The following is a 26,282-nucleotide window of genomic DNA, read 5'->3' on the forward strand; positions in this document are numbered from 1 at the left end:
GGGAAAACTAGAATAGCATGGTGGGAAAGGGGAATACGAGATGCTGTCACCAGGGGACCCCCAGCAACCCAAATGTCTCCATCCCACCACTGCTGGGTCCAAGTGTCGCCCCGTCCAACGTTGTCTTGCCGAGATGGAAGAGGTTTTCTGGAAACCCATAAATCGATTGAGTGTTGGCACGATGTGGGATGAAATGGGTATTTGGTCACGCACCTGTCCTTCGTTCTTGTTGCTCGCTGTCCGCCTGCACCCATCATGAAGCAGAGCATCCTGTCCACGCTCGCTCTGGCGTCCATTGTCGCAACGGAGTATGTCTGGCCCTCTCAATACGACGAGATTGAGGATTACCTCTCCCTCCAGTCCGGATACTTTCGCAGGGGTTTCATTGATGGTTAGTTCTCACGACACCACCAATTTCCAACCAAACACTGACAACAAGTAGGCGTGATTACGTGTGGCTTCGGCGGTAGCACCCCAGGTCGTCAGAGCTCTGCCGAATGGCTTCGCACGGCTTTCCACGACATGGCCACGCATGACGCAGCCGCCGGTACTGGCGGTCTGGACGCCTCCATCTTCTTCGAGTTGGATCGTCCGGAAAATGTTGGACGTGCCTTCAACAACACGTTTGGATTCTTCAGTGGCTTCCACTCCATCCGTGCTTCTGCCTCTGACTTGTTGGCACTGAGCGTCCTCGTCGCCAGCTTTTCCTGCGGCGGCATCCAAATCCCGTTCCGTGCCGGCCGTATCGACGCTCAAGAGGCTGGTCCTGCTGGCGTCCCGGAGCCTCAGACCGACCTCAACACAACTCGGCAGACTTTCACCAAGGCGGGATTCTCCACGAGCGACATGATCGCCATGGTTGCATGCGGTCACACTCTGGGAGGTGTACACAGTGTGGACTTTCCGGAGATTGTTGGCGTCGAGGCGGATCCGAACAACGATACCGTAGCGCACTTCGATACCAATTTTGCCAAGTTCGACAACGTCGTCGTGACTGAGTACTTGAATGGCTCAACCAAAAACCCTCTGGTTGTTGGGACTAATGACACTCTCAACTCGGACAAGCGCATTTTTGCCGCGGATGGAAACAAGACGATGCAAGCCATGGCCGACCCTGCGGCTTTCCAGGCTACTTGTGCCGACATCTTCGCTCGCATGATTGACACTGTTCCCTCCACCGTCAAACTCAGCGACCCTATTTTTGCAACTGACATCAAGCCCTACGTTGACGGGCTGTTCCTCACGGACGACGGCAACCTGTCCTTCGCGGGCCGCATCCGCATCCGCACCACCGCCGTCACTGGTCGAGACCCCAATGATCTCTCGGTTCAACTGACTTTCGCCGACCGCAACGGCAATGGCTCGGCTGTAATCACCACCAGTAAGGCGACCTTCCAAGGCGGGAGTGCCTCGGGACTGTGGAAAGAAATTTTCAACTGGTGGGAATTTGATACCACCATCAGCCCCGACACAGGCATCAGCAAATTCTATATCCACGTTACGAAGCCGTCAACCAACGAAACTATTACGTACGACAACGCTGGAAACGGATACCCGATAAGCGACGCTCTCCTATACCAGCAGTCCCAGTCTTGCATCGGAGATGTTGCGAATGGGAAGTTGCCGGTTACAGTCAAGGCTCTCGTTCGCAAGGACCGCGTTCCCACAACCGCTGATGGCCTGACTCTGGATCTGGTTCACCAGGTTCGCAGGCAGGGGGTCGTTGTTCCCAGACTGGACGTTGAAAAGATCAACTTTCAGTCTGCCGGGGAGGACAGGGGTCAGTGGGCAGTCTACACAGCCACTGGAAGCCTCGATGCGGCGGGATGGAGCACAAGTTTTGATATCAAGCTGGGCGGCGACAACCCAGTCGAAGTTGCCTTCCAAAAGACAACCTTGCTGGGATCTGATACCTGCACATAGACATATACATTATTTGTAATGGTAATGAGATTGAGAAATCCAATTCAAGATGACCTGCAAGGGACAAATCACAACTAGCTCACCCACCATCTCTCATGGTAGCTTTTCAGGTCGACATCGCCACTGAAAGCGTCCTTCTCCAGCCAAGGAGTCAGGTCTAAATCAACGCTAGTCTCTCCATGAGCGGCTGCAACGTCTTTCTTGGTCCAACCATTTCCTAGCCACCCAAATCTATTCCCCTGGGGGTTCTGATACGTATACTCAAAGTCCTCCCATCTTGGATCTTTCCGAACCAGGTCAACATGGGCGGCACTCCCGGGCCAGAGACCATGAATCCTTCCTCCCTTGATACCGCCATTGTACCAGGAGCTACAGTGCTCGCTCATAACAGTACGAGGGAAGAAGGCTTCGACGTACGCTCGGAAGTCAAGAGTTGCGGCCTTTGTCGGAGCTATGGTTCGTAACCCCTGAGAAGCAAACTTGCGAAGTACCTTGGCGACGTATGTGAGCTGATTTTCGACGGCATGACACAGTGTCCCTGCCGGTCCTGTGGCGTTGGGCCCAAGAACGGTCAGAAAGTTTGGGACCTCTGGAGCAAGCATCCCAAGATAGGTGTCTGGGAATCCTGGTTTTCCGCCGGGCCTCCAAGCCTTTTGTAGGTCAGTTCCCTTATAGACGACTGGAAATTGAGTGCTGAATGTGATATCATGCCCTGTGCTGCAAATGACAGCGTCAACTTCACGAAGAGTGCCTAATCATTTAATCAGCCAAAGAAATTCCCCTGATTTCAAAATAAGAAAATGAAAAAAAAAACCTACCATCCACAGTCCGAATTCCGGTTTCAGTGAACTCGGAGATTTGGTCGGTAATATAGTTGACATTATCCGCGGCCAAAGCCTCAAGGTAGCCGGGCCCTGGAGTCAATCGACGGCAGCCTACTGGGAATTCTGGAATGATTTCATCAGCAAGCTTGGGGTTCGCTCCGAGCCGTGCTCTCATGAGCTCTCTGATGTAGCTTTCAGCTGCGACATTCTGAGAACCGTCTTTGAATATGCCCCCGAATCGACTGAAAAGTTTGGCCTCCAGGGCTTTCCGGAATCTAAGATACTTTTCAGGATCAGATCGCGCGTCTTCAACGTTCTCTGCGACAAATTCCGCCAAATCTTCTCCTCCTATCGGTGCTGCAACCCAAGTCTTGTTGCGGGCGTAATGATCAATGCTCGCGGCCACCTTTTGTAGTTGAGGGAGCACTTGTAGCCCGGAAGCACCATTTCCAATGACTGCGATTCGTTTCCCCTTTGGATCAAACTTTGGGTCCCAATTTGAGGTATGTCGTAAATGCCCCTCAAACTTGTCGATGCCAGGATACTGAGGAAGTTTCGGGTCGCTAAAGTGACCCGTGGCAGTGATCAAAAAATTGGCCTCGTCAGTGACCACACCATCGTCCGTTTGTATCTTGACAATCCATTTGGCCTTTTCCTCGGACCATTCTGCAGCCGTAACACTATGCTTTAAGTGAATGTACTTGCGCACGTCATACTTGTCTGCTACACCTTGCCAATAAGATTGAATCTCAGCGCCAGCTGCATACGCCTCAGTCCACTCCGTTGATGGAGCGAATGTAGCCTGGTAGGCATGGGCAGGCACATCGCATCGAACACCTGGATAGACATTGGTATGCCAGACGCCTCCCTTGATTACATCAGGTATCAGCAACTGATGTTTGGAGACGTGCTCTTCTGTGAACTCACAAGGTCGCTGTTTCTCTCATAGATTACAAGATCCAGATTTGGAACCTTTGCGGGAAGTAAAATAGCAGCGATGATGCCAGATATGCCGGCGCCCACAACGATGGCTCGAACAGCTTGTTGCTCATCAACCGGATGCTCTTCGATCAGGAAATGGGGATGGACGGTTCGAAGAATGTCATCTTTGGCCGTTGATAGGGGACTCGGAGCATCGTGAGTCGGATCTAGTATCGCGCCTGGCGCCATGGTTGATTGGTATGGTAAAGAAATGATATTGTCTGACAGTGACTCTAGTGAAGTCTGATCTGACCCCGTCTGACATGTCGTTGAACTTCTGTGTCTGATATTGTCGACTCCCGGCGTTTGGTCGTACTCAACCCCATAGATGGCGCAACCATCGCTGTTGCTTGCAAATAACCCTTGCTCTTAATAGGATTGTGCATGCAGCGTACCCGCAGCACGTTGTTTTGATATCGCTGACGCGATGACGCGATGACATTCGAACCGCGGTCGGCGATTTTATCATCACAGATAATTACCAGAGCACTGCGATTTTGATTTTGGTGCTACGTAGCCATATGAATGTGAGAAATGAGAAGACTTGCCACCCTGTCTGGCGAGTTTCGGCGATGAGGGAAAATGGCAATCTTGGTACTACAAACAGCCAATGAGCGAAAGTAAGCCGTCCAGGCTGTCCTTCTCCTCATAACTAGCGCCGTCAATGTGGTTTCTGCTCTTCCACTTGTTACTCCTACGGTTTACCTGCCCGGAGGAAGTAAAGAAATAGGGTTGAAATGCTAGACCCGCAGGTATGAGAATCTTTCCAAAGTTCCTTGACCATCCATTTCGGTTGAGGTTGCTTGGCATGAAGATAGGCCGGGGAGAAGATCATTCCATTGGTTCCAAGCATGCAATCGAAGATGGATCAATTAAATATACGCCATACCCAGCTCAACTTGCGAATCTGCTAAATCCCGGTCTTCCCCGGGGTTCTGATAAGAAAGTGAGAGGCGCGAATGTCACTCTTGAGTGCCGAAATCGGCCAGAGTTAATTGCGTGATTCTTCACGCCTAAGTACTTTATGCAATGCTTTATCAACCGGAAAACGTTCTTTTTTGCCGACAGCAATAGTTGCAGCATCGGCACATATTCTCCATTGAGCTGGACTCAACGCAGCGCAGCCGCCCTGCCCCGCCGAAATGGAACCCCCCGCCAGGCGACGCATCATCCTCAATGCATTCGACATGTTTACTCCGAGCCACTTGTGCTTCGGCCAGTGGCGCAGAGGCGAAGACGAGGTCGCCGACAAGTTTGGGGATCTCGGTTACTGGACCAGTCTTGCACAGACGCTTGAACGCGGAGACATCAACGCGTTGATCTTGGCCGATACCTTTGGTCAACATGATGTTTACAAGGGAAGCGCGGAACCGACAATACGGACGAGTTGTCAGTTTCCCATGGGTGACCCGGTGATAGTAAGCTTCGCAACTTGTCTCCCCACAAGTGACTTTCCATTGAAGCTTGAGGTAGCCAGTGACCGCGATGGCGGCTGTGACAAAAAATCTTGGGTTCATCGTAACGACCAGTACGAGTTATGAGGCACCATTTGTGGTTGCAAAAAGGTTCTCGACCCTCGATCATCTCACAAAGGGACGTTTTGGTTGGAACATTGTCACTTCTTTCAAAGAATCCGCTGCCAAGGCCGTGCGTCTGATTCAACCAAATCATCCACTTTGAGCACATGACTGATGTTGAGTAGGTCGGAGTTCCTTATGTTGAGCACGACGAGAGGTACGCCGCTGCTGACGAATACATGGAGTTGCTCTACAAGTAAGTACGTCCGATTTCGACGAAAAGGTAAAGACTAAGAGGTCAGAATATGGGAGGGCTCTTGGGCAGATGATGCTCTGAAGAAAGATGCGAAGAACAATATATACGCGGATCCTAGTCGCATTCGTTGGATCAAGCATCATTCGGCAAGATTCAATGTGGACGCCCCTCACATTTTGCACCCCTCGCCTCAAAGAACTCCGTTTCTACTTCAGGCGGGTACATCGCCGTGAGCCTACATCGAACAGCGCACCGTCGTTCAACATTGGCTGACATCCTGAAAGCGCCGGTATAGCTTTTGCTGCGAAACATGCTGAAGCCATCATGATTTCGGGGCTATCGCCTCACATCCTAGCGCCACGCGTAGCCGCTATCCGCGAAAAGGCAGCCGAGGCTGGTCGTGACCCTCGCAGTGTGAAGGTGTTTGCTGTCATCACGCCAATAATTGGCCGGACAGATGAAGAAGCTGGTGCAAAATACCAGAAAGCCTTGGAGTATGCTAGCTTTGAGCCTGGTCTTGCATTCTTCTCAGGAAACGCTGGGATAGACCTCGCCAAGTATGATCTTGATGTGGAAATCAAACCAGACGATGCCACAGTCGACGGGAGGGTACACTCCTTGGTGAGCAGTCTCAAATATCGTGGCGATGACATTCCAGCGTGGACGCCTCGTAATATCGGAAAGGCCATGGCAATCGGCGGAAATGGGCCAGTGCCGGTCGGTTCGGCAGCCCGCGTTGCTGACTTCCTCGAGGAGTGGGTAAAAATTGCAGACTTGGATGGTTTCAACGTGGGGCATGTTACAAGTCCTGGGAGTTTCGAGGATCTTGTAGATTTGCTGGTACCTGAGCTCCGTCGAAGAGGGCTATATGGACTCGCGGAAGATGGTGTTACGTTGCGTGAGAGGATCTATGGTGCTGATCAGAAACATCTCCGTAACGACCATGTTGGAAGTCGATACACGTATGGATAATGCAGTGCCATACAACGGATTCAAGATGGAACGTATGAGAGCCTATGATTGCCGTATCTCACTAGCGCGGAGTGAGAACCAGGATCTGACTCCAGTCAATGCAAAGCCCACTCAGCTTGCCATGTTGTCATTTTCCCTTGACCTTGCATCAGTCCAATGGACTCGGAGTCATGCCTAGAGCTCCTATGGCTTAGCTTGTTTTCCCCGAGAAGCAAAATATTTATTAGTTTCCCTCCAATTCGACGCCCTTCTTCGCCTGCGATCCCTTCGGACTGCATCTGCGGCTAACAACGCTTCGATCTTTGACAACCATGGATTCTGAGAACGGATCAAGGAGAGGCGAGGGCAAGATTCTTGAGCCTCAAGAAATCTCATCATCAAAATGGGACCTGCTTCAAGGTGTCATATGGGACGGCCCCCGACCAAAAGAAGAGCAACGCCTCGTGCAACGCCTTGACTTCTTTGTGCTGTAGCATACACCGAACCTTTGATTTGAGCTGGAAGTCTATTCTGACTAAGTTAAATACAGAAGCTGGGCTACTTTCGGTTATTTCGTCAGACTGCTGGACTCAAGCAACATCAGTAAGAGCTTTAGTACTGCTGCTATTCATGCGTTCAAAGCCCTGACTGAGAATAGCCAATGCGTATGTTAGTGGTATGAAGGAGGACTTGGATTTTCAAGGCAATGAGTACAACCTGCTTCAAACTTTCTTTACATGCGGCTATCTAGTTGGCCAAATTCCTTCGCAATTTTTGCTCACTCGCAGTAAGTTTCTAGCGGCATTATCTGTCATTACGCAGGTCACAGTAACTAACCATTTCCAGTTCGGCCTTCAATTTACTTACCCATGGCTGAACTTCTCTGGACCATTGTCACCTTTTGTTTTGCTGCCGTTCAAGACGTCCGTCAGGTTTTCGCCTTGAGGTTCCTGCTAGGATTTCTAGAGAGCCCTTTCGCAGTTGGCGTTTTGACCATCATGGGGAGCTGGTACACGCCTCGAGGTAAGAGCATTCATTTTGCGGTACCTGGCATGTGTGACCTAACCTGATCCTCAAGAGCTGTCGAAACGCATCTCAATTTTCTACTCGGCCAGCTACGCCGCAAGCATGTTCAGCGGATATCTCCAGGCCGCAATTTATAAAGGCCTCAATGGAACCAGCGACCTTCCCGGCTGGCGGTGGCTTTTCATTTTCTGTGGTTTAATATCGATCTGGGCTCCCATCTGGGGATTCTTTGCTGTTCCTGATAACCCTCATATCACAAGAGCTCGTTGGATGCGTCAGGGTGAGCAGGCTAGGCACATCATGCGCATGGAAGCTATCGATCGGCGTAAACCTGAACCTTTGACGAAAGCCAGAGTCTTGGCTATTTTCACGAACTGGCCCATTTATGTCTTTACTTTTGCGTTGATGTAAGTTTTGTTTATTATTCTCCGAATTTAACAGGCATGCTGATATAGATCTCAGTTGCCATTGTGTTGTCACACAACCCCTCAACTACTTCTCAGTCTGGCTGAAGTCTTTGAACCGTTTCACAGTCTACCAGATCAACCTCTTTCCTACCGCAGCACAAGCCGTCGGCTTAGTGACTACTTTGCTCTATGCCTGGGTATCTGATGGACTGGGAATGAGATGGCAGATCTTGCTGGTGCCAGCTGTTAGTACCCGTGATACAAGACTCCATGCCTTCGCTAACACACCACAGATGATCAATTTGATCGGCATGGCCATGGTAGCTGCTGAGGCTAGCTATGCATTGACGTTTGTCGGATACGTCATCAATGCCGCTTCTTGGGGCTTCTGGCCAGTTCTATACGTGAGTTCTCCCTATCAATCGGACTTGTAAATCACCACTGACATAGACCAGGCATGGGCTATCGAGATCATGCACAAAAATATGGAGGAACGCGCGATTGTCATTGGAGTCGCCCAAACTCTAGGCCAAGCCTTTATCGCATGGGTTCCAGGTCGGTAACCGTCTTTTCTTCGACATCATGCAGTAGACGCTAATTTTCATAGTGGTAATCCTTGATGTGGGAAAATACGCGCCTTCCTTCCACATGGGTTTCTCTGTCATGTGCGGAGTGAGTGTTTTAGAGCTTTCAAGTATCTTCTTGATCAGATACTTCGAGAAGCGGGAGGAGGCGAAGATCGAGCAGGCATCCACCAGCGAGTGAACATCAGTCTGTGAACTGAGGTTTCAACCTTATAGTCAAACATGGTGTATTGTTGAAATTCTCTTGATCCAGAATCTTCAAATGTCATCAATGAACATGGCGTGTTGCGCATCTATGACTTGTAGTGAGAAAGTCTGCGGACACTGCAATTAGTGCTTGTCCGAGAGGTGGTAGCAATTCAATAAACGAGAACAGACTTACTCAATCAAGTTCCCGTCAGGGTCTCTCACGTAAAAGCTCTGCATGGGACCCTGAGCGCCCGTTCGCGCGACCACTTTCTCGCCTTCGAGGACCTGGACTCCATCTCCTTGGAAACCCTTGATGAGCTCTTCCAGATTGGTGCCATCCTCCACCAGGAAACAAAGGTCAGCCGTGCCTGGCAGCGCGGTCTTGGCCTTGGGTTCGAACTCTTTGCCCTGTTGGTGCAGGTTGATCTTGTGCGTGCCGAACTTCAGCGCATGTCTCTGGACGGATGGATCCAAAGGCGACGTAAAAGTTTCCGCCTTCATCCCGAGGTACTTGGTGTACCACTGGACCGTCTTTGGAACGCTTGCGCAGGTGAGCACGAGATGATCGAGAGTCCTGACAACGGCTCTGGCTCCAGACATGGTGATGAGCGGGCTACCACAGTAAAGCAGGAAGCGAATTCGATTGATAGGTAAGTATATAAGGTGTTGGCAGAGGCGGCGGTATCGGTGGGCGTTGAATACCTCTTGGCTTTGGTTTGATGGAAGGAGGAAAAGAAGTAAACGATGACAATGGGAAGCGACAAAGACGTCATCCGTGCGTTACTAGGGCGGACCGTGCCGACTTTCCGAATCTGGTAGCGTTCGGTATGCGGATCCGGCGCCGAGTTCAAATTCGCCGGGACTCCACATCCGAGGCCCGCCGTTCTCAGATTCCTCTGTCCAGTTGTGAATACATTTGATGTATCCAATCAATGTCACTTCCGAATTAGTACCTGTCTAAGAGCGTTTGGGTTCCATGCAATTTTGTTGCAAATTGGCTAATGAACCAGTTTGAATACCGAGGTGGTTCAAGATGCAATGCCCTTCCGCGTCACAGTGCAATTAGCCCTGGAAACTTATCTGTGGCGCACCTATCTCAATTTCCAGTCCTGTTGATCCGGCACCTCATTGCAACCGAAATATTTCCACAGAGAGACTTTTCTGAGTCGACCGTATCTAGGAATCCTCCCTTGACTTGACTTCTATGGTGTACCACGCTCAACCCTGATCTGACGCTGACGTTGCCTGCGTCTAGCTTTCGCTGAGCGATTTTGCGAATGAGGAGTTTGTAGACAGGCATAGCGATCGACATATGTCGGAGCACAGGATAGGGCACCAGTCGGCGGCCAAGCTTGAGAAGGATTTAGTACCACACGATCCATGAATCGAACTGCCCATTCAAAGGGAGCATCCCGCCAAGATATAGTGCAGAGCTAGCCGAACACGAGCGCCCGTCAATTCAAGGCTTAGACATACTGACGTCAGGGGTCACTCACGACTCAAAGTCTCTTGGGCCACTCGGAAATGCAAGATCCATATTCAACAACAGCCTCATTTACTTCGTTGATTGTCCCAGACATCTCGTTGGCCATTCGTAGGTGCTTGTGCAGGTGGCTGAAGGTGAGTGGGAGTACCTTGTCGGTGATGCTTGCCACCACGCCCGCATCCTAGATGGACTGACGGATATGGCGTTGGAGACAGAGTGTGGTTGTCTGGATGGGTACGGATGTCGAGGCAGCGAGTGACTTACTTCGAGACCTATAGATGGAGATGTAGGAATACGTCCTATGGCCATCACAACGTTGATGTTTTTTTTGGCGCACGATAGGCAGCGCTATCAAGTTGAGAATCATGGTCAATTAGTTAGATACCATCTGAACCCAGGCGTATCGGCAAGAGGAGAACACGGGTCCCTCCCTTCCTCCACAGAAGTCGTCCAAGGGCGGGCAGATGGTTCCGTTCGAGATTCCTTGACACCGCCAATTGGAGAGGAGTCTAGGCTACCGCGACAAGGATGTTCTAAGCCACAAGCCGTAGTTAGTCTAGAACAACATTAGCTGCCGGCAGCTGAAAAACAAGCTTAAAGTTGATACGGCAGTACAACACCATATACATAGCCTGCCGCAACATTGCATGATCAACAGGAGCTAACTCCTGGCTGCGTTGTAATCAGACGCGACTAAGTGGTAAGACAGGCATGCTTTTGGAAACACGCCCAGCCCAGAATGTCTGGGTTCCCGTTGATCGTGTTCCTCGAATCAGCCCAGCCACTCACCCTGACAACTTAAAGAGATCGTGAGATATCGATGCGCGGGGCAACTCGTCCCCGTGCTTACCTGTAGCCACAAGAAGCTGAGACCTCAAAATAAGCAATTGCTAAACCCCGGACCCTAGTCACTGACGCCACCATCACCTGCTCTAACTTTGCTCAACGGCCACTTAGGCGAAGACTCTGACATCGCGGCCTAGTTTAGCTGCAGGAACAGAAGATGCATTTTTTTTATGGCATAGCTGTGATGCCTTCAATTGGACGCCACCACGTAATTGTTGGCTGCTCATCTCCGTTCTGTGCACAAGCTGAAATGTTGCGTCTCCGGGGAACAACAGCACAGAGCCCAACATCGCAGCCTTACGCTGTGCACCATATATTTAATCACCAGATTTCCATGGAAGAGCTGAAGGGGATTCTGGGCCATTTTGGACACTCAGTAGCTCAACCTTCGCCAGAAACCATTTACTCTCGTTTCAACACACTCCCTTTGAAACTGGCCATCATGCTCAAAACACTTCTTGTTCTGGCCCTTCCAGCCTTGGCTCTAGCCGACGATGCCTTCTCTGTTCTCAAGCGCCAGCTGGTCAGGATTCCGTGTAGTGAGTCGGGTCTCAAGGATTGTGGCGACATCTGCATCCCCTTGACCTATACCTGCTGCCCAGGCCAGCAGGGCGGCTGCCCCTTGACTTCCAGGTGCTGGCTCGGCAACAACGGCCAGTATGCTTGCTGCCCGATTGGCCAGATCTGCGACGGCCCCGGCGGCGTCAACACGCTACCCGGCGAGACAGTGACGTCCACCATTGTCTTCACGGAGTCGGTTTCGGACGAGCAGACTTCCACGTCCTTCTTCGCCGAGACCTCCACCGCAACTTTTACCCTTACTTCCGAGATCGAGAGCACCTCGACAGGAACTTCTCTCCTGGCAGAGCCGACCACCTCTCTTCCGGCACCACCGGTAGTTCCCAATACACCGACGACGACTGCTGTGCTCCCGACAATCATCGTGAACAATACTTCGACCCGGCCGCCTCCGGTCACAGTCAACGGAGCGAACACTCGTGGTGGCTCATTCCTTCAGGTCATCGCTGCTGGTGCCGTAGCCTTGCTTGCACTTTGAGATTTCTCATTATTGAGATGAGATTGTGTACGGTATTAAGACCTGTGCTGTGGGTTCTGTACGGTCGGGCTGTAACTGATATTTGAAGAAGGACGGACGGATGGACTTGGGTATAGGAAGATAGAAGATCGATAGCTTTGGCAGTGAAAACATAATGGAAATGATGATTGTCCGGTTGGTCTTTTGTCTCCCCAGCTTTCTGTACTACTGAGAAAGTCGCTACCACTCTGGTTTGACCGAGATGAGTCTCGTGGTTGCTCTCAGAATCTGGAGCTCCGGACCCGAGCGCCAGTGGCGTGCTTTCTCGTGGGGGTTTGTGACCAAAGGGCGTGTATAGGGCGCGGCGGGCATGCGGAAGCCTAGACGGGGTTCGTCCTGTCGTCACGCAGGTTTGACAACGAGACTAGGACGTTTGAGTCAAGCATGACCATGGAAATATTTCCTTTCTTTGAGCGGCCAAAACGACGAAGTTGAGCCGCCTCGCAGGTAGACAGACGTGTAGTCGGGATCGGGATCGGGATCTGGCACAGACAAGATACCAGTGAAGGAGTTGGCGTCGGATGAGTATCCCGCTTCCCTTGGCCGGCGTGCTCGATGCTGCATGTGGGAAAAGCGGCAACTTTGAACCTCCACCGATCTGCATCAAGGGTACCAAACAAACGGGGTTGGTAGAATTGGAGATGCGCGGGACCAAGCACCCTTTCCAGCTCCCCGGTCATAGCTGATAAGCTTTGCAGGTCCCTTATTCTGAAGAAATGGCAAAAGTGATTGGTGTTCGCGAACGCCGACAGCAGGTTTCTCGCAATAGGATTTGTCTCGTATCAGCCGCGGAGGCACAGCCCAGAGACATTGTCGTCAAACTTGGGCTCATGAAAAGTGGGTGTCAGAGTTATTGCGTGCTCGTCAGGCGATTCTTATCGAGGACGCGGCTCGGCACAAGGCAACTAACTTCAAAAATAACTGACTGCAGAAACGCGACGGACTTACACGCAAAGCAGCGATTCAGGCGGTGCTGAACCTCGACATCGGTGTCTACAAAATTACATTCGGAGCAAGTTCCCAACATCCAATCAGACGACAGACAGGCTTCCCCAGGACCGAGAGCCCAGGCCGAGGATGGTGACACACTGCAACTGGGCATTTGCGCGATTTGATGGGATTTGACGAGTGCTTGTGCAGAGTCGTGCCGCCCAAATTCAAGGGACTCTGGAAAAAAAGATGAAAAATTTACGTGATAGTTCGGCACGAGGGCGGGTACCATCGGTGGTTACTGAAGCAAGGACAAAGTACCTACCTTCTTGGGTGTGTACAATGTACGGTTTACCCCGCCGTGGAGCGAGGGAAAGGCGCCGCATGTCAGATGGCAGCCACGTGATATGGGGTCCATCATTGCCCTGGTAAGGTATCTGCCTGTCTTAGGTAAGCCACGACTTCGATGTTTGCAAGTTTGCACCTGTCTGAGGCATCTGGCAAGAGGTACGTACTACTGCCTCCAATTCCTCAGCTTCCCCAATTATAATTCTGCCCCCAATTTGGCCGCAGATTTTCTCGGTGACAACTGCAACCACTTGAACACCCGTTCGTCTCTCTCACGGTCTCAGCAATTCATTCCAGTAACGACATGCGCCATCCTCGGACGTTAGCCTCTTATCAATACGGTGTGCCCGAATGTGTGGCCGAGTGTGGATGGCATGTGGATTGCCAAGTAGATAAGCCTTCCGTCCGACTTTACCCCATGGGTTCGCCCTGAAAACGTTACGACACAGAAACAGCTGATGGACTGCTTGGTTTCTGCTTTGGGTTTAGCTCTTCCCCATGACTGGATCTGCCCGCCTTCTGCACCACTCAGTGCCGAGCAGCCTTTACTATTCGCCTCCAACGAACATCCACCGATGGCTCAGTCGCGCCTGGGCAGACACGCAGAGTCAGTCCAGTCAGTATACCAAACATTACTTCGCACCTACACCGCAGAGGAGCACAGCGTAACGTCACGTCGGCGTACCTAGTAGCACCGCTCGACCATGGGTTGGAGAACGCTTGCAGAAATCAACGGAGGCAGCATCCGTTGCTTGGTCAAGCTTGGGGCCCACGTACAAGTGTAAGCTGCCCGTCTCACGGCAGACGGAAAGCTTTCGCCATGCTCTTTGCCCATACCCCATAATACTGCAGCTATTCCCCCCTCAGCCCGAAGCTTGGCCATTTGTTCGCATTTTTCTATTACTCTTCGCGTTCTAGAATCTTTCCGTGGTTGCGCCGGGCATAACCACGGACAAGCCTTGCCTGCGACCAGAAAAAAAGTTGACGTACTAATATACCATCGCTACCCGCCCGCCCACATCGCAAACGCCCTCCCTCTTTCCCGCCTGCTCTCTCTTTTCTTTTCTTCGCCCAAGTCTGAGTCGAGCTCGGTTGATCACAACTACGAATCGACAATGGAGGCTGCGGACAAAGATTACAGAGGGGGCGGTCCCTTGACCGACGTCGAATCGAAGCATAATGGGGAGTTTTACCCCCGCGACGTCAACTTCGCTGCCCTTGGCGACCACAACGACCTCGTCAACTCGCATGACCAGCTGTCGCGTGGCCTGAAGAGCCGACACATTCAGTTCCTGGCGTTGGGTGGCGCGTATGTTTCCCGTGTCTCTGCACGCCCTCAATGGGGTTGAAGTGAGCGCACGCTGACAGTTGTTTGTAGCATTGGGACCGGTCTCTTCGTCGGCTCAGGCAGTATCCTCTCGGCAGTCGGGCCCGCGCCGCTGTTTATGGGATACCTCTCCATGATGATGGTCGTGTGGAACATCATGAACAATCTCGGAGAAATGGCCACCTACCTCCCGCTCAAGGGCATCTCGATTCCCTACTTTGTCGAACGCTTCGTCGAGCCCAGTCTGGCTTTCGCCGCCGGTTGGAACTACTGGTACGCCTACGCCATGCTCGTCGGCGCCGAGGCCTCGGCCGGCGCAATCCTCCTCGAATACTGGAAAACACCCGTCCCCTCGGCCGTCTGGATTACAATCATTCTGCTTGTTACCCTCGGTCTCAACATTTTCGCCGTCGAAGTCTTTGGCGAGGCCGAGTTCTGGTTCGCCAGCATCAAGCTCATCACCATCCTGGGTCTCATCATAGTGAGCTTCGTCATAATTCTCGGCGGTGCTCCCGACGAAGGTCGCATCGGCTTTCTTTACTGGTACGACCCAGGCGCAATCACACCATACCTTGTCAGTGGAAATACCGGAAAGTTCTTGGCCTACTGGACAGCTTTCGTCCGCGCTGGTTTCGCCTTCATCACCTCCCCCGAGCTGATCGCCCTCGCGGCTGGCGAGACCGTTGCCCCCCGTCGCAACATTCCCAAGGCCGCTCGCCGCTTCGTCTGGCGTCTGGCCATTTTCTACGGCCTTGGCTCCCTCATGATCGGCGCCATCACCCCTTCCAACGATCCGAGACTCCTCAGCCCCGACTCCAACGCCGCTGCTTCCCCGTGGGTTATTGGCATCCAGCGCGCTGGTATCGGTGGCCTGAACCACGTCATCAATGCCGCGATTCTCACCAGTGCGTGGAGTGCGGGAAACGCCTTCTTGTATTCCGGCAGCCGTATCCTCTACAGTTTGGCCCTCAACAAGCAGGCCCCCCGCTTCTTCGCCAGGACGACCAAACGCGGTGTTCCCTACACCGCCGTCCTCGGCACTTGGTCGATTGCTTTGCTTTCCTACCTCACCGTCAGCAGCGGAACCTCGACTGTATTCACCTGGTTCATGAACATTAGCACCATTTCCGGCCTCATCGCTTGGGTCGTAGTCATGATCACTTACCTCCGCTTCCGCAAGGCCATGATCTACCACAACATGATGCACCGCCTGCCCTTCAAAACGCCCCTCCAGCCCTACTTTACGTGGTTCATCCTCGGACTCCTCATCATCCTGACCCTCACCAACGGCTTCCAGGTCTTCTTCCCGGGCCATTGGAGCGTCTCGGACTTTTTGGCGGCGTATATTACCCTGCCCATCTTCTTCGTGCTTTACGTTGGACATAAGATTTGGTTCCGCACACCAATGGCCCGCAACGTGGCCGATGTAGATGTCTTGACGGGCGTTCCTGAGATGGAGGCCATGGCAGAGCTTGATGAAGAGCCGATCCCGAAGAACTTGCTGCAAAAGATCTGGTTCTGGCTCGCTTAGATCTGTGGGCGGCACGGAAAGTGATTTGGTTGGATACTTATGTGATGCAAAAGTTTCAAATACTACCAAGCAGAATAAATATTCATCGTAAAAATATAATCGTTCTCTAGATCGCTCAATCAGTGAACTTGCGTCCCCTCCGCTCATGATTCCCCGCCGACGTCACCATTAGCAAAGACGTTCCGCGTCGTGCCTGAGGATTCGCTATATTAGCGTGGTGCAAGCGACAAAGCCGAACGATAGATATCCTGCGACACTCACCTGCTCTTCTGACTGTAGTCTCGATAATTCGTCCCTGCTCGTCGACATGATACGACTTCCCTTCGTGACTGGGCAGCGCTTCGACCGCCTTCACAACGGGAGGCTTCAACATCTTCTTGAACTTGCTCAAGGCACTGGTGGAGTCGGCAGGCGTCTTGGCCTTGGGAATCTCCTTTACGACTCGCGTGGAGACATAGTGGTAGTTATCAGCGCGAACGGGCTGGGGATCGGTGCCTCGGAGGGATTGGCCGGCGGTGCCTTCGGCGTTGCGGATGAGCGGGTGCAGGGAGTTGGTGTCGGAGCCGACAAGAGTGTCTTGGCTGAAGACGGAGGGGCTGTAGTTTTTGGTTTCGGTCTGGGGCCCTTGGTTGCTAGTCATGGCTGTGATGGTTTGTTACCAGCCGACGTCGTTGGCCAAGGTGTTTTGGTCGACTTTTCGCCCAGTGTGAGAGGAGCGGGAGATGGACGGATTTGACGCCAGCCTGAAAGAAGCTTTGGGGTGCACATTTCTTCCCGTTTATGTACCAAAATACCAGAGGCACAGCGACGCCTACCCAAATCAGCCTCTCAGATGGTCTCTCACTTCTTATTTGACGGGAAGAAACTGCACATCCTGGCGCCAGTACCTGCTGACGCTCGCTTCCGGTAAATGGCACGAAGCTCCGGCGCCCTTGTGCAGTGGCAGATGTCCCAATCGAAGAACGGATTTTAGCCAAGCTCATTGTTCATTCGTGCTGGAGGAGCCAAGCTGTGCCATTTTACTTGCTGGTCGGGCGTCTTCGTAGACAGACTCTGGCAGGGGTGGTGCGGCACGGCAATGAACCGTTGGCCCACGCCGACATCTGATGTCTTGATTATGAGTATCTATCCGGTCTATCAGCACTTGGTCGTATTGCCCCGTGTCGTATGATAGGGAGGAATGCAATGTGAATGACCTGTTTATGGTGCTTCAATGGGCATTCAGGGCACCTTCCATGTGCAATCACTAGATGCCTGAACACAACGCAAGTGTCCAAGACCATGTCAGATCGGCTGGTGAGGTCTTTCCCGGGTTGATGAGTACTTGCTTCATGGATGAAGACATTGCTCTGGAAAACATATTCAGCTTCTGTATCATACCGCATACTGTCCTTTGTCATTCAGGGGTATATTACAGGGCTTGAGGAGCAAGCTCGTAACAGTTTACTACAACCTAGTAAATTGAAGCACACTCTATGAAGCCCCGGACAAGTGACAAGCCAGCCAATGGAATTAAAGAAATGAAAATCTCTCTTGCTAGTATCCTAAGAAGTAGAATTGTTAGAAGATGATGGCTGCTTTCCTGGTGTGTCGCTTTCCCTCGTACCGGCGCGATGCGCAGCTCTATGTTGATTGGCTGCATAGGTGCAACACCCCTGCTAATTAAGCCGAGTCGCCATTTTCCTGCAGGAACCAGTCCAAAAATAGTTACTTGAAAGTTAATAATTAAAAGTTGACAAGTTAACATTCTTGATTTTTTAAACTTTGTTTTCATTCTTCACCGAAAGAAGCTTTACCCCCTGGTATTCCACCCCAATCGACAAAATGTACACTGGGTTATGGTGCAATAGCGGTGGCTCCACAGCATGTCGGTCTCCAAGGTATAAATTGACCAGCATCCGCCCATCTCGTCCACTAAGACTCCGCCGGCTACAATTTCTTAGCAGCCCAACGGCCACCGTCTTCATAAAACCCCTACTTAGTGAAGATTTGATCCGGCATTGCTGGTCGCCAGTATCTTAAATCTATGCGTATGCATTCATTTAATCATCATATATGTCTGCTCTAGACCTACAAATCATACTACCAATTGGCTCCGATAGCGCTCACTGATCTGTCGTCCCAAAATCACTTTCCGGGAGGAGGCAAGAGAAGTCCTTGATGGCGCAATGTTCCTCGTAAGGCAAACAAGGAGTACAAGAAGACGTCACATCGCCCTATACAGTAGACACGCAACAAAGACAAAAATTGGAAGGAAACGCCAATCACCTAGGCAGCCAATTTTGTACTCATAACGTCTCATCAAGACATTACGATAGACAAAAATCGCGTATTGCATGGACAATAAGAGCAGGGTCAACTGAAGCGTCACTAATCCTCTTGGAAAGATCAACACCTCTCTATAGTGTTGCCATAGCAAACCTACTGTCATTTAGACGCGCGGAATCCAAATGTTGTTCATTGCCAACCCACACGACAGAGAATAGTTAGCGGCTGCGAGGTCACCCTCTAAAGGGTCGCCATCTTTGGCCTCTTTCGGGATACGCATCCCGATACAGAGTGTTTGAATGCAATCACTGTCCCAAGCCAGGCTGTATTGGGTGAGAATCTTAGTTGCCAAAACATAGGTAGCCTCCCGGACGGGATTTGGCAAGCTGGGCGTCCTCCATCGTCGCCACAGACCGCCCGCACGTAAGTTCCTGGGCGGGTTCGTAAACTGAGGTAGCGGCCGGGTACATTCGCATCACCGGGGAGACAACGAGTGTCATATTTTTATTCTCTTGGATTATCACTCCGATGGCCTTTGCAAAAATCTTAGTCGGCAAGAACGACCTACCCGTTTCTGCCTGAATCGCTGGAGTTTTGTTCCGAAACTTCCGGGCGTACTCGGCCACTGCGGCCCCACTCTTCGGCCCCGAGTCCGAAAATTCACACATCCTAAACCCGGCCTCCGTGCATCACCACTCCGAGTGCACTCCGGTCAGGGCTTTAGCCTCACCACGACTCAGCGGATGCCTCGATACCTGGCACTGGTTCTTTCTCAAAGATCTCCTTCTCACTTGATTTCTTTTTCTTCTTCCTTTCATCTTCATCACAATCTCAACAGCAACAATAACAATAACAACAACACCAACACCAACAACAACACTAACAACAACTCACATTTCTGTTCACCATTGTAAGTAATCCCTCGTCCGCTCGCTCGTATACGTCAACGATACTGATTACGACGACGACAAAGAACAGAAAAATGAGTCAACCCAGCAGCAGCATCAGCAGCAGCACAGGTGGTGGTGGTGGTGGTGGCAGCGGTGGCCAGCCGGCTGCCGCTGGCCACAACCTCGGAGGCGGAGGTGGTGGGGTGGTGGGTTCCGACCTGCCCCCTATCCCTCCCGGCTACGTCGATGTAGCCGCCTATCTCAGGGCCTTCGGGGGAAAAGTCAACGCCCTGTTGTCGTTGGCCGGAAGGCAAACCAACACCAACGCCTCGGTCCCCGTCTTTCTCGCGCAGAATCTCCTCAGTTCTTACCTGACCTACCTCGAGGAGGTCCGCCGACGCTTCCCAAGCCAGCTCCCGGCCGCCATCTTCACCTACAAGTATGCGCTGCAGAGAGGTCTCGACCGCGTCAAGCAGACTCCTCCCGAGGGCCCTCTGGGCCTGCGATACCGGTTCTATTCCGTTGAGAACAAGAACCGGGCCCGCGCGTTACACGACTGGCTCTCGGCGACTGGAGACAGGCCCCTGCCCCCTCCTCGTCTGCCCCTGCCCCCTCTCCAGCCCCTGCCCCCTCTCCTGCCGGTCACAGCGCCAGTCTCCTCGAGCGCGCCATCCTCGAGCGCGCCTTCGTCGAGCGCGCCATCCTCGTCCACCAACAGGGTTGTCAAGCCCGTCAAACCAGTTCCCAAGGATCACCCCATTTGGGGCGAAGACGGAATCAACCATGGTCTCGCCTTGCGAACGGGAAACAAGCCCATTACGGCGCTTAATCCCGAGTACAGATTCCAGCAGAGATCTGCCAAAGTTCTAGGTCACAACGGCCTCCACGTGGGCCAATGGTTCCCGAGTCAGCTGTCTGCGCTGTTCTACGGCGGCCATGGCGAGTCCAATGCCGGAATCAGCTACGAAAAGAATGTTGACGGTGAGCCGGGAAGAGCCTACTCGATTATACTCGCTTCCAAGTACCACACTATTGATGAAGATTACGGCGACCGCATCGTTTACTCTGGCTCCAACTCATTGAGCAACGATGCTCACAACACTCCTGCTGACGGTGGAAAGCCTATCCGTGGAAACGCGGCGCTGGTCAAATCCATGGAGGCAAAATCTCCCGTGAGAGTCTTTCGCAAGGCCAAAAAGAGCAACGAAAATTCCACGTACGCGCCGAAAGACGGTCTCCGCTACGACGGCATCTACTTCGTCACCGAGCACAAGCAGGGCAAGAACAAGCACCGTGGCGCCTTCCACAAGTTTACGTTGGTTCGAGGAGAGCCTCAGACGCCCCTCAGCGACCTGAAGAATATCCCCAGTCGCCAGGAGAGACGCGACTACTACAAAATCAAGGATGGCTACTAGTCCCAACTGCCTCATTCGATTGGAGACTCACCCCTCTTGGAGCCAACCGAGTTGGTTTGAGAACGACATTCAATTAGAGGAAGTCGCCTCTCATGGCTTGGAGATATTCGAACGTGGTCTGGGAACGAGATACGAGATACGAGCAATGAGATACGAGCAACGGTCACAGTTGGTGGTTTGCGTTTTATTTTTTGGGCCACATGGATTGGCAGACAACCCAGTCGACACATCCTCCATGCAAAAGCAAGAATACCATCAAGTTTTCGGACGCGGTTTTCTTCCTTTCTCCTCGAACCACATCGTTCAAGGATAGCATCGGAATGGTCACTTTCGGGCGTCAGATCGGAAAAGTTACGGATACAGTTTTGCTTTTCTTTTTCTTTTTTCTTATTCCTTTTCGGCCACATGGATGGAACAACGGATCATGAAACTTGCCTGTACATCAGAAGTTTTTACCGACTCAAGATTTCGGTCTTGGGGTTTCAGCAACGGTTTTCATCTTTTTCCCAGGCCTCACGGTCCTATGGTCAAGATAACCTCACTTTGGGCGGAAAGTTTACGGATATGGGTTATTCTTTTGGCGAGGGGCCACATTCATGCTATAGGCATGATCAACAGGGTTTCGTTTCCATAAAGGATCACCCACCTACATTTTGGGCGTCTTCACGGTTCTTCTGCGGATGCTAGGTCTACAGGTGGTGGAGGTAATTTCGGGGGAGTGAGCTAGGGGACTTCACCACAGACAGTTGCATCAGACAAATCAGACTTGCTATCAATGAGACCTTGCTTCTACTTTGTGACATTGTGGCCAGGTGAAACCCGCGATATCTGCAGAACCTGTGGAATTTGTGAAGGTGTTTGTCAAATTATCGCTGCCACAACAACCCCAATAGTCACCCAAAAAGTCTTCACCCACGAATTGGTAAATAACAAACAACAAGTTCCAGAGTATGACCAACAGAGACATCACAAAGAACCGCCTCTGTTGTAAAACCACAGCCTCGCATCCTCAATGCCCAATGCGCCAACCATGAGTATCTTGCCAAACTCATCAATGTCATCAGCAGCAGCATCCCGCAGAGCTTCATCGAAGCACTGTTTCGTAATGACAAAATGCTGCTTCTCCTTCCAGGCAATGGCAAAGTCGACGACATTGGGCGCCTTCCAGAGGTGAGCAGACATTGTCCACGACTGGCAAAACACGTATTTTTCTTCACAGCCATTTGCCAGCGTGTCGACCAGGACACTGTAGGCGACCAGGAAGAAACAAGTGAAAAATATGGTTCGGCGGGCTGATTCCTGAAAGATCCATTCCTGCCAAAAGTCCTTGGTCGGGCATGTGGAGAAGTCTTGAGCTGGGCCCGTTGCAGGCTGTCCTCGCTCCCACTTCACAAAGGGCAGGAGGGCGACAATGGTATGTTCGAGAGAGGAAAGGGTATTTTGGGCAGAAGCACGCATAGAGATATCGCCGTCGAAGAGGCGGATGATTTGGTAGAGAAGAACGGCATGGAGGCGGGCTAGTATCTCAAGACGCTCATGGGGTATCGGTGAGGCGAGCAGCTCGTGGGCTCTCGCCTGGATGGTACGCAGCACGAATGGCACGTTTTTTGCGTTCTTGGCTACGTAAAGAGCACAACAGGCTTGGGCATCTGTTGGATCTATGGTCAGAAACAATGACAGCGACAGTGATCGCAGGTGAGAGTGACATACCTTGCATGTCTCGGGGCATTTGAGCTCGATAGAGGTAGGGATGGCTCCACGGGGCCTCGTTCTCCATCACCACAGAGGTCGGGACCTTTTTTATCTCGTCGAGAGCATACTGGAGACGACTGGCTATCACATCCTCAAGCGAGCCGGCGGGGGGATTCTGAGATGGAACGAGCATCTGGTCCGGCCTGGGCGTGAGGGACGAAAGTGTCAAGGGTCCTTCAAGCAGGGCATCGGGTGTTATGAGTTCGTCAAAGGCTAGGTCGAGACTGATATCGCCCAGGTCTCCCATGTCCAAAGGCAAACAATTCGGATCCTGAGACCAGGGAATGAGAGAGGTGCCGGAGCAAGCACCATCATCGACGAGGGGAGCATGATCCAGGGTCGGGCTGCTTGAGTCAAGCTGCTGTCGCGCCTCCGGGGTTTGCGGAGAAAGATCTCCAGTGGTCACCTTCGATTTGCTGCTTGCTGGCGGAGCGGAATAGACGCAGGCGATGTTCCGCCTCGAGCACCGCAGACATGTGGGCTGGCCGTGGTCGCATCGGCGCTTGGCTTTGGTACAAGCTACGCACGTCTTCCGCCGAGGAGGTGGGTTGGCCCGCTCGAAGAACGAGTTGGACATTGCGAATTTGACGCTTGCATCAGTCTTTCGCAATGATAATACGAGGAACAAATTTGGTTGCTGTTTCCTTTCAAATTTATCGGAGCAGATTTACAGGCGAATGAGAGCAGAGTCAAGTCACTGAGAGTGACTGCAGAGGAGCATCATTGCGGCATTGTCAGCGCTGCTCAACTACCTGTGGCTTACTTAATGTGGCGGGATTCCGCCAGCATTTCCCACCCCCAATAGCTCTCAGCGCTTCTTTCATCCTTCAACCTCTTTGTCGAGATGCGTTCTCATCTTCAAGTACCGCTTTTTCGGGATTTCGGCCAATCGGCCATGGCGAATACGTGATAGCCACCATCATGCGAAGCTGGCGGCGTTCCGTCGTCTGTTGCGCGTCTCCGTCCCGGCCCTCGAGATGAGACCACCGACGTTGTGAGATCGGCTTGGGCGCCGCCATTCAATAGAGGCTCTGATCATATAAAATACCAACAATCAATACTCTGTGAGTATATAAGTCTACAGAAATTGTCTCATTTGCTAACAAATCTTATCACACCGCAGTCTCTCAAAAGAATCTCAGCGCCTGCCTTCATCGCCCTCAAATCCGACTCCAAACCATCATACTATTCAGCTTCAACCCCATCCAGTCATGTCTCAGCATACCATCTTCGTCAGCGGTGCAACAGGCACAGTCGGTGGCTCAGTCGCCAGGAACCTCCTCTCAAGCGGTATCGCCGTCCACGCCCTCGCCCGCGACCCGGACTCGCCCGCCGCCAAAGCTCTCTCCTCCCTCGGCGCGTCCCTCACCCCTGGAGGCTACGACACCGAAGGAGCCCTCGACGAGGCAATGAAAGGCGTCACGGGGGCCTTTCTCAACTTGATGCCTGATTTCGTTGACTACACCTGGGAACTCAAGACGGCGAAGCGCATCATGGCAACTGCCAAAGCCGCGGGCGCTACGCACTTCATCTACAGCAGCGGCTTCGCGGTGGAGGCTCCCGAGAAGCTTAAGAACTGGGACCCCAAAAGCTTCAATGCCGTCGTCCTCCTCTCCAAGCAGGCTATCGAGAACGAGGTCCGCAAAGCCGGCTTCGAGCACTGGACGATCCTGAAACCCGGTAACTTTGCGGCGAATTACGTCCTCCCACTCGTCGCCGTATTCCCGGACCTCATCAAACATGGGCGCTTCATTACGGCCCTGAGGCCCGAGACGAAGCTGCCGACGGTTGACCCGAACGACATTGGCAAATTTGCGCTGGCGGCGTACCGGGACCCTGTCAAGTTCCACGCCCAGGAGGTCTCGATTGCATCGGAGCTGCTTACGGTGGACTACATCATGGAAAAGCTTGCGAGGTTTACTGGGAAGGATATCAAGGCTGTATATCTATCCGACGAGGAAGTTGAGGCGCAAAAGGGTGGGAATCCGTTCATTGGTGGCCAGTTGGCTTCGCGTGACATGGACCAGTTTGCTGATCTGGAAAAGACACGAAGCTGGGGGATTCCTTTGGGGACCTTTGACGAATACTTGGAGCGGGAGAGGGAACTGGTCAAGGAGACTTACGGACATCTTGCGTAGATCCTGGTTTCTTTGCACAAGGTGGTTCTCTCAAAGACTTCAAGCAAGAGGCAACATGGAAGTGTCGAACATTCACAGGTCGATAGGACATGGAATGTAAATGGGCATATCCTCATCCAATATTGAAACCCCATGCCTCCCCATGATTCTCTCTGCCCCATTCAGCCATACCCTCACTCAAACCCTCAGTCAACCCAGCATCGTACCTCATCCCGCTCTCCGCCCAAGCCACCCGTCCCGTCCTCCAAGTCAACCACTCCTCCGCCAAAACTCCCTCCGGCGCCCTCAAAATCCCAGCAGCAATATTCAGCAATCTCTCCCCGTTCTCCTGCCTCCTCGCCCCGCCATAGTTGAAATACGCCATCACACTCGCACCGCACGTCCCGCAAAACGAACGCCACACGTCCTCGGAGGACTTGAACGTCTTGGACGCCCCGCCGAGCTGGAGGTCCCCGGGCACCTTTGGCGCGATGCACGATTCCGCGATACAGGCCCAGCCGATGGCGTGGACGCCCGTCTGCAGGCGGCAGTCGTCGCAGGCGTCGAGGCAGGCTGGCCATTTTCTGGGGTCCACGGGTGATAGCCAGGGCTCGTAGGCTTTTTCCTCGAGCATCGCGGCCTTGGGCCGGGATATTGTGAAGGAGACGCCGCCGCAGTGGCATTGTGCGCGGAGGACCTCTTCGCCGTCGATGCCAACTTCTCGTCCGGGTGTTGTTGTCTTGATCGCCGCATTTTCAGCTCCGTCCCTGGGATTCCAAACCTTCATCTCCTTGCCATTCACGCGCGGGAGCCATTCATACAGCCCTCCGCCCGGCGCCGAAGCCGTGTTGACGTGAGTCTGGATATCCCAAACAGCGGGCACATCATCCTTATTTGCATCAAAGATGGAAGCCGAAATAACCCACTCGTCATCGTCAACGCCCACATCTCCAATGTGGCAGCTACACGTACTGCAAAAGTACCGCGTGCTCGAGGCCTTGGCATGGCGGTAGGCCGTGAGAGACGACGACAGCGAGGAAGGGGCGATAAAGGAGGGAGACACGCCGGACGGGAGCGGGGCGTGGAAGATGCAGAGGGTCCCGTGGGTGTAACGACAGATGCTGCAGTGGCAGAGATGGACTTTGAGTGGGATGGAAGAGAGCGGGACGGCGAGGGTGAAATGGACGGCTTTGCAATAGCAACGGGCCGTGAGAGTCTTTGTAGCGGGGGTTGTCCCGATGGATTGGATTTGGTTTTCACTCATTGCGGCGCAAGTTGTCCGAGATTATCTCAAGTGTGAAGGCACATTCGAGGATTTATGAGGACTTATGAGGGGCAAGGCTGGAACTGAACTACCGGTCTCACTTCCCTTTTCAGCCGAGCGATAAGAATCGACTTGACATGATGCTGAAGGGCGCGGTGCAAGTCAAGTTAGCCTCAGATGCGGGGTCCAATCGCCACGAGGGAACCACACCGACAACGTTTTCAACACAAAGCAATGTGGCGTTGCGATGTCGGACAACGTTCATGTAATTATCTTGCAATGCATAAGTAGCTCTACGTAGGTTTAAACAGCCGTATAAGTCAAGGGTATCACTTTGCGCGACATTCATGCCCC

At 52.5% G+C, this 26,282-nt stretch overlaps 12 protein-coding genes across 12 annotated transcripts; 7 read left to right on the top strand and 5 right to left on the bottom strand.

Annotated features, from left to right (window-relative positions):
• Window positions 1-255: 255 nt before the first annotated feature.
• Window positions 256-1,923, top strand: CORC01_12862 (WSC domain-containing protein; the record flags this gene model as incomplete). Its single annotated transcript, XM_022624480.1, has 2 exons — window positions 256-391; window positions 443-1,923. 2 exons carry the CDS (start codon window positions 256-258, stop codon window positions 1,921-1,923), a joined length of 1,617 nt encoding a protein of 538 aa, XP_022469026.1.
• A 74-nt stretch (window positions 1,924-1,997) lies between these two features.
• Window positions 1,998-3,917, bottom strand: CORC01_12863 (uncharacterized protein; the record flags this gene model as incomplete). Its single annotated transcript, XM_022624481.1, has 3 exons — window positions 1,998-2,674; window positions 2,742-3,615; window positions 3,675-3,917. The coding sequence occupies 3 exons, from the start codon at window positions 3,915-3,917 to the stop codon at window positions 1,998-2,000; spliced, it is 1,794 nt and encodes a 597-aa protein (XP_022469027.1).
• Window positions 3,918-4,870: 953 nt separating this feature from the next.
• Window positions 4,871-6,473, top strand: CORC01_12864 (DszA family Xenobiotic compound monooxygenase; the record flags this gene model as incomplete). Its single annotated transcript, XM_022624482.1, has 5 exons — window positions 4,871-5,146; window positions 5,202-5,375; window positions 5,431-5,501; window positions 5,548-5,730; window positions 5,786-6,473. 5 exons carry the CDS (start codon window positions 4,871-4,873, stop codon window positions 6,471-6,473), a joined length of 1,392 nt encoding a protein of 463 aa, XP_022469028.1.
• Window positions 6,474-6,784: 311 nt separating this feature from the next.
• On the top strand, window positions 6,785-8,650 carry CORC01_12865 (pantothenate transporter liz1; the record flags this gene model as incomplete). The annotated part of the gene is made up of 9 exons (XM_022624483.1): window positions 6,785-6,942; window positions 7,003-7,055; window positions 7,111-7,239; window positions 7,299-7,475; window positions 7,531-7,885; window positions 7,941-8,130; window positions 8,179-8,289; window positions 8,341-8,440; window positions 8,493-8,650. 9 exons carry the CDS (start codon window positions 6,785-6,787, stop codon window positions 8,648-8,650), a joined length of 1,431 nt encoding a protein of 476 aa, XP_022469029.1.
• Window positions 8,651-8,762: 112 nt separating this feature from the next.
• On the bottom strand, window positions 8,763-9,258 carry CORC01_12866 (biphenyl-2,3-diol 1,2-dioxygenase; the record flags this gene model as incomplete). Its single annotated transcript, XM_022624484.1, has 2 exons — window positions 8,763-8,784; window positions 8,852-9,258. 2 exons carry the CDS (start codon window positions 9,256-9,258, stop codon window positions 8,763-8,765), a joined length of 429 nt encoding a protein of 142 aa, XP_022469030.1.
• A 2,174-nt stretch (window positions 9,259-11,432) lies between these two features.
• On the top strand, window positions 11,433-12,047 carry CORC01_12867 (GPI anchored serine-threonine rich protein; the record flags this gene model as incomplete). Its single annotated transcript, XM_022624485.1, has 1 exon — window positions 11,433-12,047. One exon carries the CDS (start codon window positions 11,433-11,435, stop codon window positions 12,045-12,047), a length of 615 nt encoding a protein of 204 aa, XP_022469031.1.
• Window positions 12,048-14,479: 2,432 nt separating this feature from the next.
• Window positions 14,480-16,222, top strand: CORC01_12868 (amino acid permease; the record flags this gene model as incomplete). Its single annotated transcript, XM_022624486.1, has 2 exons — window positions 14,480-14,673; window positions 14,743-16,222. The coding sequence occupies 2 exons, from the start codon at window positions 14,480-14,482 to the stop codon at window positions 16,220-16,222; spliced, it is 1,674 nt and encodes a 557-aa protein (XP_022469032.1).
• Window positions 16,223-16,365: 143 nt separating this feature from the next.
• On the bottom strand, window positions 16,366-16,862 carry CORC01_12869 (uncharacterized protein; the record flags this gene model as incomplete). Its single annotated transcript, XM_022624487.1, has 2 exons — window positions 16,366-16,415; window positions 16,484-16,862. The coding sequence occupies 2 exons, from the start codon at window positions 16,860-16,862 to the stop codon at window positions 16,366-16,368; spliced, it is 429 nt and encodes a 142-aa protein (XP_022469033.1).
• A 2,610-nt stretch (window positions 16,863-19,472) lies between these two features.
• Window positions 19,473-20,795, top strand: CORC01_12870 (uncharacterized protein; the record flags this gene model as incomplete). The annotated part of the gene is made up of 1 exon (XM_022624488.1): window positions 19,473-20,795. One exon carries the CDS (start codon window positions 19,473-19,475, stop codon window positions 20,793-20,795), a length of 1,323 nt encoding a protein of 440 aa, XP_022469034.1.
• A 966-nt stretch (window positions 20,796-21,761) lies between these two features.
• Window positions 21,762-23,124, bottom strand: CORC01_12871 (uncharacterized protein; the record flags this gene model as incomplete). Its single annotated transcript, XM_022624489.1, has 2 exons — window positions 21,762-22,444; window positions 22,506-23,124. 2 exons carry the CDS (start codon window positions 23,122-23,124, stop codon window positions 21,762-21,764), a joined length of 1,302 nt encoding a protein of 433 aa, XP_022469035.1.
• A 634-nt stretch (window positions 23,125-23,758) lies between these two features.
• Window positions 23,759-24,685, top strand: CORC01_12872 (uncharacterized protein; the record flags this gene model as incomplete). Its single annotated transcript, XM_022624490.1, has 1 exon — window positions 23,759-24,685. One exon carries the CDS (start codon window positions 23,759-23,761, stop codon window positions 24,683-24,685), a length of 927 nt encoding a protein of 308 aa, XP_022469036.1.
• A 112-nt stretch (window positions 24,686-24,797) lies between these two features.
• Window positions 24,798-25,928, bottom strand: CORC01_12873 (glutathione-dependent formaldehyde-activating enzyme; the record flags this gene model as incomplete). Its single annotated transcript, XM_022624491.1, has 1 exon — window positions 24,798-25,928. The coding sequence occupies one exon, from the start codon at window positions 25,926-25,928 to the stop codon at window positions 24,798-24,800; it is 1,131 nt and encodes a 376-aa protein (XP_022469037.1).
• Window positions 25,929-26,282: the final 354 nt, after the last annotated feature.

The sequence above is a fragment of the Colletotrichum orchidophilum genome, assembly GCF_001831195.1.
Source record: "Colletotrichum orchidophilum strain IMI 309357 chromosome Unknown Scaffold_168.1, whole genome shotgun sequence".
In the NCBI taxonomy this organism is placed as follows: domain Eukaryota; kingdom Fungi; phylum Ascomycota; class Sordariomycetes; order Glomerellales; family Glomerellaceae; genus Colletotrichum; species Colletotrichum orchidophilum.